The 17,780-nt window shown below is 39.6% G+C and overlaps 1 protein-coding gene across 1 annotated transcript in view; it reads left to right on the top strand.

The window, feature by feature from the left end:
* Positions 1 to 230: 230 nt before the first annotated feature.
* The window catches only part of RAB12 (RAB12, member RAS oncogene family), a 1,061,182-nt gene continuing 1,043,632 nt past the window's right edge, over positions 231 to 17,780 (top strand). Inside the window, exon 1 of the mRNA XM_044066526.1 lies at positions 231 to 612. Within this exon, the coding sequence (XP_043922461.1) occupies positions 363 to 612 (250 nt within the window). The 5' untranslated portion in view covers positions 231 to 362. The remainder of the gene's footprint in view (positions 613 to 17,780) is intronic.

A 17,780-nucleotide genomic window follows, 5' to 3' on the forward strand; every position in this document is an offset into this window, starting at 1 on the left:
CCGTGATTTGCCAGAAACGGTAACCCACAAATGTTATGAGGAAAAAACAAAAAGTGGACATTCTGCGAAAATCTGGACAGTTGAGAGAGCCCCTTCAGCGTGTGTTGTTTTTTGGTCTTCCCTGTCTGTAGATGGAGCTTTATCAGACAGTGTCCTGCTCCAGCAATCCCTTCTTCCCGGCCTGAGGATTTCTTCTTCTGTGATGCAAGCAGCATCTGTTTCCTACAGGCTGTGGTACAGAGGGACATAACGGAAGTAGGAACTTCACTGGAGTACCAAGAGAGAAGTTTACTTTTGTTTATGACTTTTGGGGTCAAGGTTTGAAAGTACTTCCGGATATTGGGGTCGCTGCGGATGTTTTGATGGATTCGAGGAGTGTTAACCAACGTAGGGACCGGGGAGGAGGTGTCGGTATTCCTGTCAGCACCCTTAATTCCTCACAGAGCGGCTCCCCGTCGCTGACAGGTCAGTCCCGCCGGAGGAAGCAGCCGCCACGGCCGGTCGACTTCAAACTGCAGGTCATCATCGTCGGCTCGCGAGGCGTGGGAAAGACAAGTCTGATGGAGCGCTTCACCGACGACACTTTCTGTGAAGCCTGCAAGTCTACCGTGGGTAAGGAGGCGGCCAAGTAGCCGGTGTGGGAGGACATAAACATGACTTGTTGGGTCGTGTATCCAGGGCAGGGCAGGTCTGAATCAGGGTGTAATTACCGGGCTGTACTAGGAGACGTCGCCTGGACTGGTTATTGTCTGTGTGGAATTATTTTTATACACTTTATTTATATACAGTGATTGCTTGTTGTGGTTTTTCTCTTCAGTTCTACAGAACTTCGTGTACGTAAACTTAATGTGTAGTCAGACAGTTGGCAGAATTTGAGCTACAGAGTGATATCCTGCCCTGCTTCTGCCTTACAAGTAAACAGAAAAGTTGTATATCTCATGTACAAGTTATTCATTTTTGTCATGTCCTTTTAGTTTTGTTCTGTGATTCTATTTACACGTATTACTTCCGAGTTTTAGATTTTAGAGTTTTAATCACTGTAGTCATTATCTTGGTGAAACATACCTCTCCACTATCCCTCTTAATACTCCCTTGTAAAACTGGTGACTCTTGGAAGAGAAATTGTGAATTATTCTTGATAAACAATTTCAATACTTAGTTGCAAATGTATGCGATTTCTCGTTTTCTTATTCTGTCAAGATCTGAGGGTAGTAGTTTTAATATTTTAAGTGTCCCTGATTATTTCTGGTTTTGTTCTTGATTGGTTGAGAGCTTCATACACAAATGTAAACTTCTGCAGACCTGCAGTATTGATAATGGAAGACAAAATGTTATGGTCAGGTATAGTCATAGGCCAGTACTTGGCTAGTTGCCCCAGTGGACTATTTTAAGACTAGCCAGTTTCCTGTTTTGTGCTCAAAGTAACCTGTCAAGTTTGGTTGTATATTGGTTTTACCCATCCCATGGTTGATAATTATATATTACCTCAATGAGAATAACTGGGATTATACCAAAGATAATGTGAGGTGAACCATGCATGGGATAAAAGAATTTAGGAGCTGCCTCTGTCCATTAGTAGTACAGGGGGCGGTCCTGGGGTAAATTTTCTTTTTCCCATCTGTAAGTCTTAAGCTGTGCCTGTGTATGAACAGGGATGAACTTGTTTTATGTGGGTGGGAATCCTGTTCTACAGCAGTGGCACCTCTCAAGTGCTTTGCTCAAGAACTCTAGATAAAGCCAAAAATAAGGGTCAGGGGAGTGATAAAGGCCCAAAACCTGGGACAGTTGTTTATTTTTATAATTCACTTTAATATCAACTGGCGTTTCTTCCGCGTGTATTTTTTTAAATAAGAATTATAAAATGCTAATGTCTGGTATTACTTACTATAATCCTCAGTGATTTAGTCATGAAAAGAAATCCATGGGATGGGGTAACAGTTATGAGGCAAAATCTGGGACATCTGTAGTACAGTGTAAAATACATTGTTAATGCATAAACTGGGCAAAACATTCATTCCTTAAGTGTGCTAGCTTCATATGAAGTTAAAAATGGCAAGAGAACCTGCAAAAAAAAAAAAAAATCCTGCTGAGGTCCACTCATTTGATGTAATCATTTTACCATGTGTACTGCATTTTTATTTGTATATTTAGCATATGTACACGTGGGGAGGGTGGTCTGGTTATGTTGTAAGGGATACTAGTCCAAGAGTGTAGTGTACAGTTTGGAAATGTTTGGTTGTTGCCTGGAAAAAGGTAGGTGGGTAACATTGCTGAAGATGGTGTAAATTTCAAAAAAATCTGACTACACCTTTGCATGTCTGTACAGTTCAGTTGTGCACTCTAGTTCCTCTGCTGTTATACAAATTTTCCAATAAGCCCATTTTCTCCAAACATTTGTCAATTTAGAACCCACTAGGAAGCAGTATTTTTGTGATATTCCCCACACACTTAAAAAAATCATGCTCATCTTTGAATTGTGTCTTAAGTAATTATGACAGTTGTATAATCTTTTCTTTGCTGTGCCCTTCCCCTTAAATTGCAGTCTGCCCTGACATGCGTTTTTGTGCATCCTTCTCCCAAAATATATATTCAGAATTGACTATCTTTCTTGTTTTTTTGTGCTCTCCACAGCTGTTTAAGACTTGGTTCACTGAACTATGCTTTTGTGGCCCTTCATGGTGCTGTTGATTGGTATTGTAGTAATTGAGGAATTTAACTTTCGTCAACCTGTAATAATGACATAGTTAGTAATCCGTAATGTGGAAGGGAATTGTAAAGTTACTTTTTATATTTTCTGGTACAAATTTTATATTGCTCCAGACGTAAGTAAAGACTACAGTATTTATTTATTTTTATTTATTTTACATTTGTTGACCGGGAGAGTCCGACTGGATACATGTCCATTTTCAGTGGAGGCCCGGGGAGAAAAGCTCCACAAATCAATTGCAAGTGATTATAAGAAGTATAACAGCAACAGTCATATTTATGTAGACAGTACATAATCATGAAATTTAAAATTAGATACATAGAATAAAAAAAAAATTTTTTTTTTACAGTTAGAATGAGCCAATACACAAGTAAGAAGAATTACAGAATAAGATACAAAGGTGAGAGTTGCATTTTGAAAGTTGCATCTTTTGCAATTTTATACAGTTAAATTGTGTACAGTAGTAGGTAAAACAACAGAGTAGAGTGGTATGATATATAGACTAAGTGTAAAAGCAAGTGTAAATATGGAGAAATGTACTAACTGAGAGGCCAGGTGTAACGGTGACACTGTGAGGAAGCTGGAAATTATATTAAAAAAACAAACCTCTGCAGTTCCTCTGTTAGCAGTGTAATTCTGAAACCGAGACCAGGAGATTAGAGAAGAGGGTGGATATGGTTGGGGAGGTTAGCCTGGGGGTGAACATAAACACATCCATGTGAGTTTTAGGTGTTCTTTGAGTAGTCTTTTAAATGTAACCTTTGAGTCTGTTGAAGTAATAGCAGAGGGTAGGGAGTTCCAAGTTTTACCTATATAATTAAGGAAGAGGGAGTCTCCTGCTGTGTTTTTGCTCTTGGTGACTTTGATTAGTTTTTTATCACTAGAGCATAGTTGTCTAGGGTGAGTTTGTAGTTTTAGTAGGGTGGTCAGTGCTGGAGTTTTATCTGGAATTAGTTATAGTTTGTGTGCAAAGGAAAGCTGATGAAAGGATAGGAGATTAGGAAATTCAAGCCAGGCAGTTTGTTTAGGGAATGGCAGTGGTGGGATTGCTAGGGGGCACCGGTAGCAAATTTGGCAATTTGATTGTAGCAGGTGTTGAGCTTGGCAATTTCTGTTTTGGGTAGGTTGGTGAAAATGGATGAGATGGAGAACAGAATAATGAGGAGGTGAGTTTGAGCAATTGTTGTCCTGGTGGTTTGGGTTAGAAATTATTTATTTTTATATAAACTGCCCAGTTTTTTTGTGGATGTTTTTAATGGTCTGATTTATATGCAGATCAAATTTGAGGTTATCAGTGATCCCTCGTAGCTGTTTAGTACGAGTGTCTGGGGAGATAATAGTCCCATCCCTGGACACAGTTTTAAATAGGCTGGGTATTGCAGTTGATTTGTTTGGACTAAATAGCCGAAGTGTGAGTTTGTTTGGGATTTAGTATTAGTTTTTGTTAAGAAAGGAGGTTTCGTTAGTTTGGAAGACTTTGTGGATGATGGAGAGGAGTTCGAGGATCACTGGCTGAACAGACTAGCAGTGCACTATCAGCGTATTGAACAACATTTGCTTCAAGGAAGGAGAGGAGTGGTGAGGTTTGGTGAAAGCCACAAAATTCTCTTGGAGAGAGGAGTGTGTGGCAAAATATACAAGGAAGATTACAGGTGAAAATTTCTCATTATTATAATTATCATCCGATTTCTTCCATACCCGTTATTTTAAGCAGAGAGGAACCTGAATAGTATATACATTGTATTTAAAGGGAGAAATGCAGAAGTGTGCCGCCCATTTTTTTAGAGAGGAGACCGTACTATGGGAAAAGGGATTGTTGTCGGGTAGTAGTTGTCCTTTTATACTTGTCTAGTGAGCAGTAATTCAGCTTTTAAGGATGGTTTATTCCAGACTGGTAATTCTGCCTGGTAACTGGAATATTCTTTGTAATGCTTTTACCTTTATCAGATTTCTTTTAGTCAATAATTCAGTGTTTGTAGCATGACAACCTTTTGCTTGTCTAAGCAGTTAAATAATTTAATGAAAATTTTGACTTCTTAAGGAAAATTTTATTAATTTAACATATTTACAATATATTCTGTATGGAGTCTGCATGTCCTCCCCACAGTCGAGTGGCGTTCGAAAGACATTCATAGAATGGGCGTGCCTTCGTTGAAGGTTGGGCATCTAGCTGGCACCTCGGCACCGTAAAAATCGACTGCCAATCATTAGCGGACCGGAGTTCTGCTGTGGCGACCCCTAACCAGGAGATGCCGAAAGAACAACAATATATACACAGAAAGGAAGAAATTCAACATCACATATAGTTTCATAGGTTCATACTAGGCTATCTGCCCTAGGGCATTTATAAGTCTAGCCAGAGTGTGTTTGGCTTTCGCCACCCATTTTAAATTAATTTTGCTATGTACTTTTTCGAGGTTAGTATACTGTGCCTCTGTCTAACAGTGACACAGAAGTGATACCCAGGGTAAACCTACGATCTCCCATCCACTCAAGATTCCTCTTGAAGAGAGTCAATGAGGGACTCTGCCTAACCTGTACTGGGATTTTATTCCAGAGTGAAGGGAGCCTCTGGGTTATGATTCTGTCCCTCCAGCTTGTCCTATTTATTTCGGTGCTGAGGTTCAAGTCTCTCGAGCGCGTGGCTCGATGGGATTTGGATTTTCGGAGGTGCAGCATGTCCATTAATTCTGGGTTGGACATGGCTTTATACGTCAGGCACAGATCGCCTCTGAGCAGGTGGTATGCCACTGAGTAGAGCTGGAGTTTCTTTAACCGGGCAGCATATGGCATCTGTTTGAGCCCTTAGATCCTCTTGGTGAGGTACTTTTGGGGTCTTTCCAGTTGCTGCAGGTGTCTGGTAAGGTACATCCCAAAAGGGGCATTGTACTCAATTATGGGCCTGATGAGGGATGAGTAAAGAGGCACAATGACCTCCCCTGATCTAGATGTGAATCCCTTCATGATTAGGTGGGCTGTATAAAATGTTTTTCTAACTACTTTGGCCACGTGGTTGTCAAATGAGAGATTGCTAGCAACTTGGGTCCCCAGGTCCCTAATTACTTCTTCTGTACTTAATGGATTACCACCTATGTGGTAACTTGTGGGCACTTTGTTTTTGCCAAAGGGGATGACTGTTTTGGCGTTTAGCTTGAGGCCATGGCTCTGGCACCAGTTGTCCGTTTCTATGAGGCCCTTTTGGAGGATGCTTGTATCTGCTGGAGAGTCTATTATGACGCCCAGTTTGCAGTCATCTGCGAACTTGGTCAGCCACAGTCCTTCCGTGTTGGCCTGTACCTCAGAGAAATATATACCGAACAAGAGATGTCCCAGGACTGAGCCTTGTGGGACGCCACTTGTAACTGGTTTGGAGTCTGACATGGCTCCAGCAATTCTAACCATGTGGGTTCTGTCCTTGAGCCAGTTTGCAACCCATCTAGTGACATAGGGGTTTATATTTAAGCTGGTGATCTTATCTATAATGCCCGAGTGGGGTATTGTATCGAAGGCTTTTGCGAGGTCCAGGTAGGCTGTATGGACCACCTTCCCCTCATCAATGGCCTTGGTGACTGTTTCAAAGAAATCGACCAGGTTTAAGAGGCAGGATCTGCCCTTAACAAAGCCGAACTGGGTAGGATCCAGTGTCTGTAGGTCCCCAATATCTTTATTTATGAGGTCCATGATGATTCTTTCCATAACTTTGCAGACCAAGCTAGTCAGGCTTATGGGGTGATAGTTTCCAGGATCCGTTGAGGCACCACTTTTGTGGAGAGGGACCACTGTTGCTGTACGCCACTCTTTGGGTACATATCCTGTAGTAAGGCTGAGATTGAACAGTAGTTTTATGTTTGGGTTTAGCTCTTGTTGGAGTTCATGTAGGGCGCAGCCCGGGACACCGTCTGGTCCCATTGATGCTGTGTTTTTTGCTTTGGAGAGGGTGGCTCTTACCTGAGCATCTGAGATGTCAGGGGGGCAGCACTCTGCTGGGATAGATATTTGCCCTTTTGGTGGGGAGAAGTTTGCGCTGAACCTGTTAGCTAGCATGTTGGCAATGTCTGTGGGTTCGTTGTATTTTTTGTCATTTTGGACTAATTCTGAGCATATCTGGGAATTCCCACCCAGGTTACTAACATAACTAAAGAAAGCCTTGTGATTATCCTTAGTGGCCTGTGCAATTTTTCTCTCGAAGCTGGCCTTAGACTATTTTTTGATTGCCCGTAGTTTTTTGCTAATACTGATCAGAGATGCCTTCCCTTTTTGGGATTGTGCTCTATCATGTAGTAGCTTCCTCCTTCTATTGTATAGTTTGTTTATGGCTGGGGTCCACCAGACAGGACGTCTGCCTTTGGAGGATTGGGTCTTGGTTTTATGTGGGATTGAATGATCCATGCATTCCTGAAGGTGGTCATAGAATGCGTTTATAAAGGATTCTGCGGTCTGGGCCGTATTTTCCACAGGCCCGGGGGCTTTGAAGGATTCCACCTTGGTTTTGAGGAGTGTGAAATTTGCTTCAGAGAAGTTTTTCACTGTGGTTTTCTGGGCAGGGGGTGGGGTCGGGATGTGAATATCCAGTGAGATTAGTTTATGGTCTGATCTTACCAGTGAGGGATACACTTCTGGTCTGGAGCATAAAGTCCCCATGTTGGTGATGATCAGGTCCCGTATGTTTTCCCCTCTTGTGGGAGTGGTAACAAGTTGTTCCATAGCATTTGAGTATATAAATTCTAGGAACCTTTGGGCTAGGGTGTTGGAGCTAGAGTAATGCTCCCAGTCTATGTTTGGGTAGTTGAAGTCGCCCAATATATTGGTGTTTGGAGAGACCTTCATATTTTCCAGTGTTCTCAGGAAGGCCGAGTGTGGTTCCTGGGTTTGGGAGGGTGGTCTGTAGCAGGCTATAAACTGGAAGGCAGTTTTACCCACTGTTAGTTGCACATGGATAGTCTCTGATGCTTCATGCTGTGCCACCAACCTGGAGGTATGGGTATGACGAATATTGATACTCCCCCTCCTTTTGTGGTTCGGTCCAAGTTTTAGGGTCGAAAAGCATGGTATGAGGTATAACCTGGTAGTGCTGGGGTGCTCTAGGGAGCCTTGAACCAGGTTTCTGTTACTGCACAGATATCTATGTTCTCCATGCTAAGGAGAGTTTTGAGTGCATGCATGTTGAGATTTAGACTTCTGGCATTGAGTAGCATTACTCTTAATTCCTTATCCCTTGTGATACCTATGGAGGTGGGTTTGTCTTTTGAGCCTTGCCTAAAACAGGCACTATGGGGGTAGCAAGAGCCTTTGCCAATATCCGAAAGCCCAGGGGTGACAGGTGCAAGCTGTCCCTAGTGAAGCATCATGGCTTATCGAGCATGTCATCCCAGGCTGACAGGCATTGGATCCCCTTTTGAATGACACCAATACTTAAGCCAATTGTTGAAATTGATCATCTTGTCTTCATATTGTGGCATCATTCTTGGTGAGGGTAAGATGCTACTCAAGGTCAGGGTCATACCGGCCTGGGCTACATGCTCAGAGAGCTCCTCTATATCTCGTTTCATGTAGTCCAGGGAGGTACATCTCAGGTTATTCACACCAGCATGGACAATGACTGAGTCGTATTTGTACTTGCCTTGGAGTGACCTGAGTGCTTGTGTTATGTGGCGGATCCTAGCGCCCGACAGGCAGCTCACCGTGACCTTCTCCTTGTTTAGCCTGGTGAGCGGGACGTCAGTGTGCCTGATGATAGTCACCTATTACAAGTGTATCAGGTGTGTTGTTTAGCCTTAAGGGCTGTGACTGTTCGGCACACTGGCTTTGTGAGCTATGTGTTGCATTTGTTTTGTTTGTTACACAGTGTTAGGAACACACTGAATTATCAAGATAATCTGAGTTTTAATATTTCACTAGTAACATTTCAAGGTTACCCCAACCAGTGAAAGTCTTTGTATGATTTATAGGTCTTATGGTCACTTTTTCAGTTTTGCATAGTATTGCTGTTAAGTTTAAAAATTCTTTGAATGTAAGAACAGAGTTCGACTTTTTGTTTGGCTTTTACATATAAAAGAAGTGGAATATTCATTAGTATTATTTTTTTTCCCCAAAAGTCTTTATTAAATATTTTACATATATATATATATATATATATATATATATATATATATATATATATATATATATATATATACACGTGTGTGTGTGTACACACATACGTACATCTAACAGTAGTAAGAATAAACGGTGGTACATAATATAAACAGATATGTAATTAATGAACTATATACAAAGAAATGTTACATGCTAAACTAGTTATTAGAAACGATTGATTTTAAACTAACCAAATAACTATACATTAAAATGGAGAGTTACTAGCCCTAAAAATAGAAGAGAAGAAAGGTATATGGAGGAAAGATATATTTGTTGATCGTAGTTTGTTCCAACACTAATAAAGGAAAGATAACTTAAGATAAATGTTATAGCAATACGTGGTCAAGTAAAATACCCCAATATGCAACAAAGTAAGATTGCTGTTTTTAGTTATGCGTTAAAAGCTTGTGGGTTTTTAAGTATTTAATTGCCAACTGTTTGAACCCTTCCCATGAGAGAATTGATCTGTCTTTCTAGTTTAGGGTAATATAAAGTTTAATTAAGGAAAATAATGCGATTAAGATACGTAATTGTAATTTTGTCAACTCTGATGGTGGAATATGTAGTATAGCGAATTTCCAGGAGAGGGTTGACTTCTCATATCACATTTTTTGCAGTCTAACTTTTAATGAACACCAAAGCCTGTAGGAGCATTTACAGCTCCAAAGGATATGAAGAAGGTCTTCTTTTTGTAGATCACAATGTGGACAAATAGGAGAAGATGTGGGGTGGTATTTGTTTAGTATGGTTGGTGTGAGGTATGCATTGTTTAGTGTCATTAATTGTGTATAACTAAGTTTTTTAAAGGGATATTGTTTGAGGTTAGCTGAATAGATTGGGATATATGATTATTTGAAATTGTTTGATCAGAGTCAGTCCAGTAGTTTGAATCGTAGACATCATTTTTGTGTCTAATTAATAAAATTAACTTGTATGTATTTGATATCATTTTCTTTTTAGGAGAGAGTAGGCTTCACAGAGTTTTATAAGTGTTTATATCATTAATATCTAGTTTGGTTGGCACACATTTTTCTAAGTTGTCTCAGTATGGTGGTATAACTTTTGGGAAGATTTATTGCCAGGCTCATTTCTGAGATGAGCTTGTTCATAAAGGGGTAAAGATTTCTCTTTTAAAAGGGGAATTTATTTAAGTTGAGCATTATATTATGTAGTTTAATGTTTGGGTTTAGGTGCAAAGATTGCAGGATTTTAAAAGTTCTGGATAAATTTAGTGAATTGAGGAGATAATATAGATTGATTATTTTATAGTTTAACAGATTTCATAGCCTTATTATCAAGATAAGGGAGGGCTTCAGGATTAAAACAAATAGATTTATTTTATTTTTTATTTATTTTACATTTGTTTACTGGGATAGTCCGACTGGATACTTGTTCATTTTCAGCGGAGGCCTGGGGAGAAAAGCTCCACATAATTGAACATACAAAAGGTTATACAAGAAGTTAGAAAACCAATTAGAATATATATAGAAAGTGGTAACATACCTTATGTACATTGGTTTAGAAGTGTTCCCTAGTAGGGACTCGCAGTTCTCATGGACAGACATACAAAGGTTGCACAAGAAGTTAGAAGACAATTAGAATATATAAAAACAAAGTGGTAATATATCTTATGTACATTGTTTTAGTAATGTTCCCTAGTAGGGACTGACAGTTCTCATGGACAGACACAATTACAAGTAAGATTGTAACTCGCAGTTAGTTCCTAGTAGGGACTCGCAGTTCTCCTGGACAGATGCAATTACAAGTAAGATTGGATACATAGCATGGTTATGATAATTACTGATTATGCTATGATAATTACTGATTATGCTGTTGTTTTATAACTTAGTCCGGGTTGGTACATGGGCATAGCCAGTTCAATTTGAGATACTGTTTGAGGTTTTTTTTTTTTTTTTGAAGAGACTTTTGGAGGATTGTGGGTTATATAGTTTGGCAAGGCATTTCATGTTTTGCCAACTAAGTTGGTGAACAGGGATTCACCAGCTGAGTTATTAGCTTTGTGGGTTTGGACCAGTAATTTGTCAGCTGACCGTAGGGATCTCAGGTTGCTGTATGGCTTAATATTTATAAGAGAGGGGGCATCTTTAGGGTGGTACAGAACTTTGTGCGCTATTAAGAGTTGATTGAATTGAATTAAGCTGGGGAGTTCTAAGCATTCTAGTTGTTTCAGGTTCTGGCAGTGATGGGTTCTATAGGTGGAGCCAGTGGCAAATCTGGCAGTATGGTTGTAGGTATGGGATAGCTTACTTAGTTCAGTTTTATTGAGGTTTGAGAGTACAGGTGAGGCATATAAAAGAGTAGAGAGTAGGTGTAATCGGGCGATTTCAGTCCTAGCCAGTGGGGTTGAGTGTCTTGTTTGTATACAGTGATCAAAGCTTCTTATTGATGGTCTGTACGGTTTTGTTGACCTGTAGGTCAAATTTGAGATTGTCTATGATAACCCCTAGAAGTTTAGTGTGTTGATCTGGGGAGATAGTGGTGCCATTGTTAGATGTGACAGAGAATGAAAGTGTGGCAGATCTAGTGGGGTGAAGAGTAGAGGTTTAGTTTTATTGGGATTCAGTAGTAGGCATTGGTTGGCGAGCCAGTTCTCAATAGTGTTAAATGTATTTTGGGTTAAGATTTGTAGTTCGGATGGGGGGGGTGGCTGAAGAGATGAGTGGAATCATCTGCATATTGAATACAGGTAGCTTTAGGGAGAGCAGTGTGAAGATTATTGCTAAAAATAGAGAAGAGTAGTGGGCCTAGTATGGAGCCTTAAGGGACACCAAGTGAGAGAGGTAGCTGACTGGAGAGTTTGCTCTGTCATAGTACTGCCTGTTGTCTGCCAGTTAGGTAGGATTGGAACCACTGGATAAATGCACGTGTTGAGGGAAATGGATTTTAGAGAGAGAATGAGAATTTCATGGTTGACCATGTCAAAGGCTTTTGATAGGTCAAGGAAAAGGGCGGAGGTTAGCCTATTGTCATTTCTGTTATTGTTTATGGCATTAGTAAAGGAAATGAGGGCTGAGGTGATGCTGTGGTATGGCCTGAAGCCATGCTGGGAGTTGGATAGTAAGTTATTCTGTGTAAGGTATTGCATTAGTTGATTGTGTACACATTTCTCCATTATTTTGACTAGTGGGGAAAGAATGGCAATGGGTCTATAGTTGGACATGTCTATTGAGCTACCACCTTTATGGAGTGGGATGATGTGAGATATTTTTCAGAGGGAGGGGATAGCATTTTCAGATAAGGATAGATATGGGATATGCAATGGCATCTGGAGCTATTTGTAGGTACTCTGCAGGGAGGAAGTCAGCAGCGAGGGTGGTAGGTTTTAGTTTTTGGAGATTGGTTGGAAGCTAAATTCGGGTTGATTTGTGGATAAATTAGGCATGTGGTTTAAGTTTGTGGAGGTTAGGTGATTTGCTAGGGATTGGATTGTTTCGGTGAAAAAGTTATTATAAGGGCTAGCTATGGTCTCTGGGGAACTATGGGTATGGTTAGCCGGGGTTGGGGTGGTAGAATGTCCTGGATGAAGTAGGTGATTTAAGCCTGCCCAGAACTTTTGGGGGTTGTTTTGTTGTTTTTGTAGGAGATTATGGTAGAAGCTTTTTTTATCCAGTAAAATTGATTTTTTTGTGACATTCCTGAGTTGACAATATTTTACATGGTCAAGTGGGGCTTTGGTTGTACTCCAGCTGGCCCGGGCTCTGTTTCTAGTTTTGATTTTAGCTGTGGTATCTCTTGTGAGCCTTGGTGCTGTGTTTGATCTAGATTTTATTGTACGTGCTGGAGCATGGGAATCAAGGATACTTAGGAATTTAGTGAGCTAAAGCCTCTTCTAATGGTAGACTTTTAGTTTTGACTAGTCAACTGTTTGTAGTTCGTTTAGGCATATTGCAATGTCAAGGTTTTTTCTGTTTCTCACTGTTTTATATTTGGTCTGGTGAGGGTTTCCTACCTTATGTTTTATGGTATAGGTTAGAAAATGGTCATTAAGGTTGTCCGGGAGAGTGCCAGCAGTATACATTTGGGGTTGGTTGTTAACTAGGATCCAGTCCAGGATACTTTGCCTGTTGGTCGGTTTGTTTATCCTAGTGGGAGAGGTTATGGTCTGTTGAAACCCAGATAAGTTTATAGGAGTGAGGGGGGGGGGTTCAGAGGAGCAGGGGTGCCAGTTGGTGTTAGTCACCAAGAACTATGATTTCTTGGGGATAAGTAGTGGATAACCAGTACAGGGTATCCTCTAGGGTGTTTAAGTTGTTGGCTGGCAGAATGTATCCACAAATGATAGTTAAACATTTGTACTGGTTAATGTGTAATTTGGTTATGAGGAGTTCAGCATTGTTGAATTGGGGTGGTTGAATGGTGTCTCTATTAACAGAGTGTTTGTGTAAAGGACTGCTATCCCACCTCCTTTCCTAGTAGCACGGTCTAACCGGTGTATATTATATCCTGGGGGTAGTATCTCATTGTTGGTAGTACTAGATTTTAGCCAGGTTTCCGTAAGACCTATAGTGTCTGTGGAGTGGGTTGATAGGAGGGCGTGTAGGTTGGGAATCTTATTGTTAATACTTCTAATATTTAGGTGAAATGCTAGGAGGGAACTAGTGGAGTAAAATGGGGTAGCTTGACTGTGGGGGTTGTGGTAGGGGAGTGGAGGTTATTGGGTGTGGGTGGGCCAGGGTTGGGATGAATATCCCCGTGTGTTATAAGGTTATATTAACAGGATATTCTAAGCTTTAGGAGTTTGTTTATTAGTTTAATATAGTCCTTGTCTTTAGGATTGTGTTTTGTGGTTTTACAGGGGTGATATATTATTGAGGGTTGTATATTCGGTTTGCTGAGGATGGCACAGTGTTTGGTGGTGTGTGTAGTCATGGGTGTCTGTTTGTTTGACCTTGTGGGTTGTGAATACCATGGTCAAGTATTTGTTCATCGGCAGTAAGATGGTAAAACAGAAACAGTACAAGTATTAGGGTAATTAGTATTTTTTTACTTGTTTGCATTTTGTTAGGGGGGTGGGCCAAATTTGATGTTTGATTGTGCTAACATGGTGTGGAAGAATGGAAGAGAAGAAAAATGGGTGTGGGCGAGGGCTGTTCAATGATTGGATCTTAGTATGAGGGGAGTGGCTGAGCGTACCTTAAATGTAGGAGTAGTGTGGGCGGGTGGGAATTCGGGGCAGGGAGGGGAGCAGAGTGAGCCCAAGCACAGCGGGGCTAACACTGACTCCAAGTGTCGGGCTTATGGTACGTTAAGGTAACGGTTTGGCTGTATTTATATTGTTTTCTTTTTATACCATTTTTTAAGCTATTTTTAATATATAGGTTATACACTTGCAGAATAAATTAATAGCTGCAGGGTATAATTTGCTGGGCTATGTAAGGGAGTGCAGGGTGAAATTACTATTGTAGCAGTTTAACCTGTTTGAGGAAAAATGGGGGTGGGGGAAGAGAAAAGGCAGTAGGAGTGGTTAGAGGGGGACCTTGATTGACTCAAGACACCACATCAGAGGTAAGTTTAATGTAAGGACCTAAAACCTGCACTCAGCACTTAATGTTATTTATGTTTACTTAATGTTATTTATGTTTAGCAGGAAAGGCAGACCAACAGTATACACTTTTGAGGATTTTTACAAGGGTTACTTGTTCAATGTCAGACAAGTAAAAGTTTGATACAGGAAATCTATGTTTGTGTAGAAAGCCAGGAAGGTACAAGGTATACCTGTAAAAATTAGGGCCAGAGACGCTAATGTAAGCGTCGGTGTACTTTTAGTTGCAAGGAAGGAGGTAAACACTCGAGTAGAAAAGGAGCCCTATGGCTGAACAAAATAGTGACTCGCTTAGTTACACAGCACTGTAAGAGTAAGCTTAACAAATGTTTTTATATGTGTAACCTACTCTGTTTAATTGCTGGGAGAAAAACAGTTTTTTGTTGAGAGAGTGGTAGCCAAATTGCAATCCTGTGGACACAGTTATGCAGCAGCTGCAGTATGCTAGTGGAGGTAAACTGTGAGTCACATCAGGTCAGCCAAGGGGGGAAGAGAAAGGGAAATCCTAAGCACCTAGATTTGAAAATAATGCCTGTACATATTTCCTGTACATATTTGTAGAATAATTCTACCCAAGGCAGAGTCCATGTCCTACTGTTTGAATGAAAGTCAGAGTTTGCTGTTATTCTGCTAGAGTTTGTCGCAATATAATTTGAAATCAGGTAGGTAAGACCAGCCTTATTTCTGGGATATATCGGTTTTTGGTAAGCATTTCTGACCGATTTTAGGTGACCATATGAAGTTAGATAAGGAGGAGTTGTAGTGTTTTGTAAAATGTATTTTGCACCGTCACATTGGAGGTGTTGAAAACGTATAGTAATCTTGGCAATATACTCATCTTAATGGCAAGTTCTGATAAAAGTAGGAGCTGTAGTTTTTTCTATCTTAAGACAATCTTGTTGCAAGGTTAGTCACAGATTTATATTGCTCTGATAGGACACTTGAGTATTGATGAAACTATATATCTAGGTATTATAAGGAATATTTTAATTTGATTTTAAGTGGTTGGGGGTAAACAAAGATTTGATCTGATGAGTTAATTGGGAAAATTAAGATTTCTCTGGATTCAATTTAAAATTAGAGAATTTTGAGAAAATATTAATAAAATTCAGGATTTTCTGTATATCGGAACTAGGTAGTGTGAAATATAGATTTAGATCATCTCCGAATCCTGATAATGTGATCTTAGTATTGTAGAGTATGGGTATGTGATGAAATGTTTTCTGTGAAATAAGTAAAAATGGGAGTTTGATATATAGGTGAAAAAGGTATGGAGACAGTGGGCACCCTTGTCTTGATAGCGATTCATGAAGAGAGGGTCTTGTTAATCTGTAGTAAAGTATAAGGTTCTTGTATAGTGTTTTAATAATTTAAATGAAGTTTTAGGGGTAGGACCAAAAGGAGGAAGTCTAGAGCAAGTCTGCCGAAAGCTTTGAAGGCATCAATTGCAAGGGCATATATTGAGTTGTGGGTTTGATTAACTAAAGTTATCAAAGTGTCTAACGTAAGCGTATTGTTACAGATTTACCTATGTTGTATAAATCCAGATTGGTCGTGAGATACAGTGGTAGGGATAATGGCATTTAGTCTGTTGGCCATTACCTTGGCAAAGATTTTGATATCCACATTAATCAAGGAGGTAGGTCCATGGGTTTTTATAGTTTGTATTTTCTTTAAGTATGAAAATTGTTTTGGTGGTATCCACATTAATCAAGGAGGTAGGTCCATGGGTTTTTATAGTTTGTATTTTCTTTAAGTATGAAAATTGTTTTGGTGGTATTTAGGTGAGTATTTGTAATAGAATTGACTGTTATATAGTTAGTAAAACTTTCACTATTTTCTGGATAAAAGTCATGTAGAATTCTGCGGTAAATCCATCTGTCCCTGGAGCAGCTGTATTTGGTTTGTGATTATTTATTACCGGTATTATTTCTTGCTATGTGATAGGAGATGAGAGGGAATCTTGTTGTTCCCGATTTTAAGTTTTGGGAATTTCAGTTGATTTACAAATTGATCCCTCTCTTGTTCTGATGTGTTTGATGTTTGGGCATCATAGATTTGGGAGTAAAGGATTTCAAACAGATGAATTATTTATTGGTTTGTTTGGTATAATTTCACGTTATGTCGGTATGAGGGTTTTCTCTGATATAGCAATCTCATCAGGAACCCAGAAGGAAATTGTGACCATTCTGAATAGTTGGCTAGGGTTTTGGTTTCACAAAAGGCTAATTGTTTTGCATTTAAGAGATATAACTTTTGCAGATTTTCTGATTGTCTCCCACATTCCTGGTTGTAGTTTGCCTGTAAATCTGCTTCTAGTTTGTTAATTTCTTTTCTTTAATAGAGATTTCCTTAGCTTTATGTAATCTTTTATAATGAGTTGCTTTGCTGATAAGGAACCCTCTTATTTGAGCCTTTGTAGAAGCCCAATGCATGTCAAACGGTAGATGGGGGGGGGGGGGGGGTGCAGAAGTTCATACAAAAAAGCATTGATCTCTCATATAATGTCATCGTTTAGTAATAAGTTTGAGTTTAGGGTCCTATTATGGCCCCTATTCCTGAAGTTAACATTGGTAGACCAATTAATAGAATAATTTTTGAATGATCAGAAAAGAATCTAAGTTCTGTATGAAGAGCAATGTTCATATTTAAAGAAAACATCCGAGATTAAGAAGTCAAGTCTGGGCCAGACTTTGTGACAATTTGAATAAAATGCGAATTCGTCTTTTGGCGACCTTTCCTTTTAGGAGCTATATGGATCAAATAAGTTAACATTATTTTTAAGTTGTATGATTGCTGTAGTGGTATGTACATTGTAAAAGATTTTTGTATTGGTCCTATCCAGCAAGGGGTCCTGAATAGCGTTTCACTCGCCTCCTAAAATAAAGTAGTGACTAAGAAACCTGATTAGAATCTTGTAGAGGAACATGAATTCATGCTGTCTAGAACAGGGAGAAAATATATTTAGAATTGACACTGGTTTGTCAAGGTTAGGGCATTTGACTGTTATAGAGCACTATCTTCCCACTGGGTCTGTATCATAATGAATAATATTTTGGAAGGCTTTCTTAATAATAATAGCTACTCCCATGCTATTAGATTTCTTACCAGCCACAATAATTGATTTAATCCATTTTTTTCCCCATGAAATGCATCCAATGCTCAGGGAGCATATGTGTCTCTTGTACTAGAATTATTTTTGCTTTAGTTTTAAATATGAAGTAGAAGAATAATTTCTTTTCACCATTTGAATCCCCTTTACATTCCATGAATCATTATCCCAATATAGCATCTCTACCTATAGGAATTAACAAGGGAGGATATATTAGATTGTAGGCAACCTGACAAATGGGGAAGGGTGGGTGATCATTATAT

Source organism: Protopterus annectens, chromosome 3.part1 (assembly GCF_019279795.1).
Source record: "Protopterus annectens isolate FY-2018-M chromosome 3.part1, PAN1.0, whole genome shotgun sequence".
Lineage (NCBI taxonomy): Eukaryota > Metazoa > Chordata > Ceratodontiformes > Protopteridae > Protopterus > Protopterus annectens.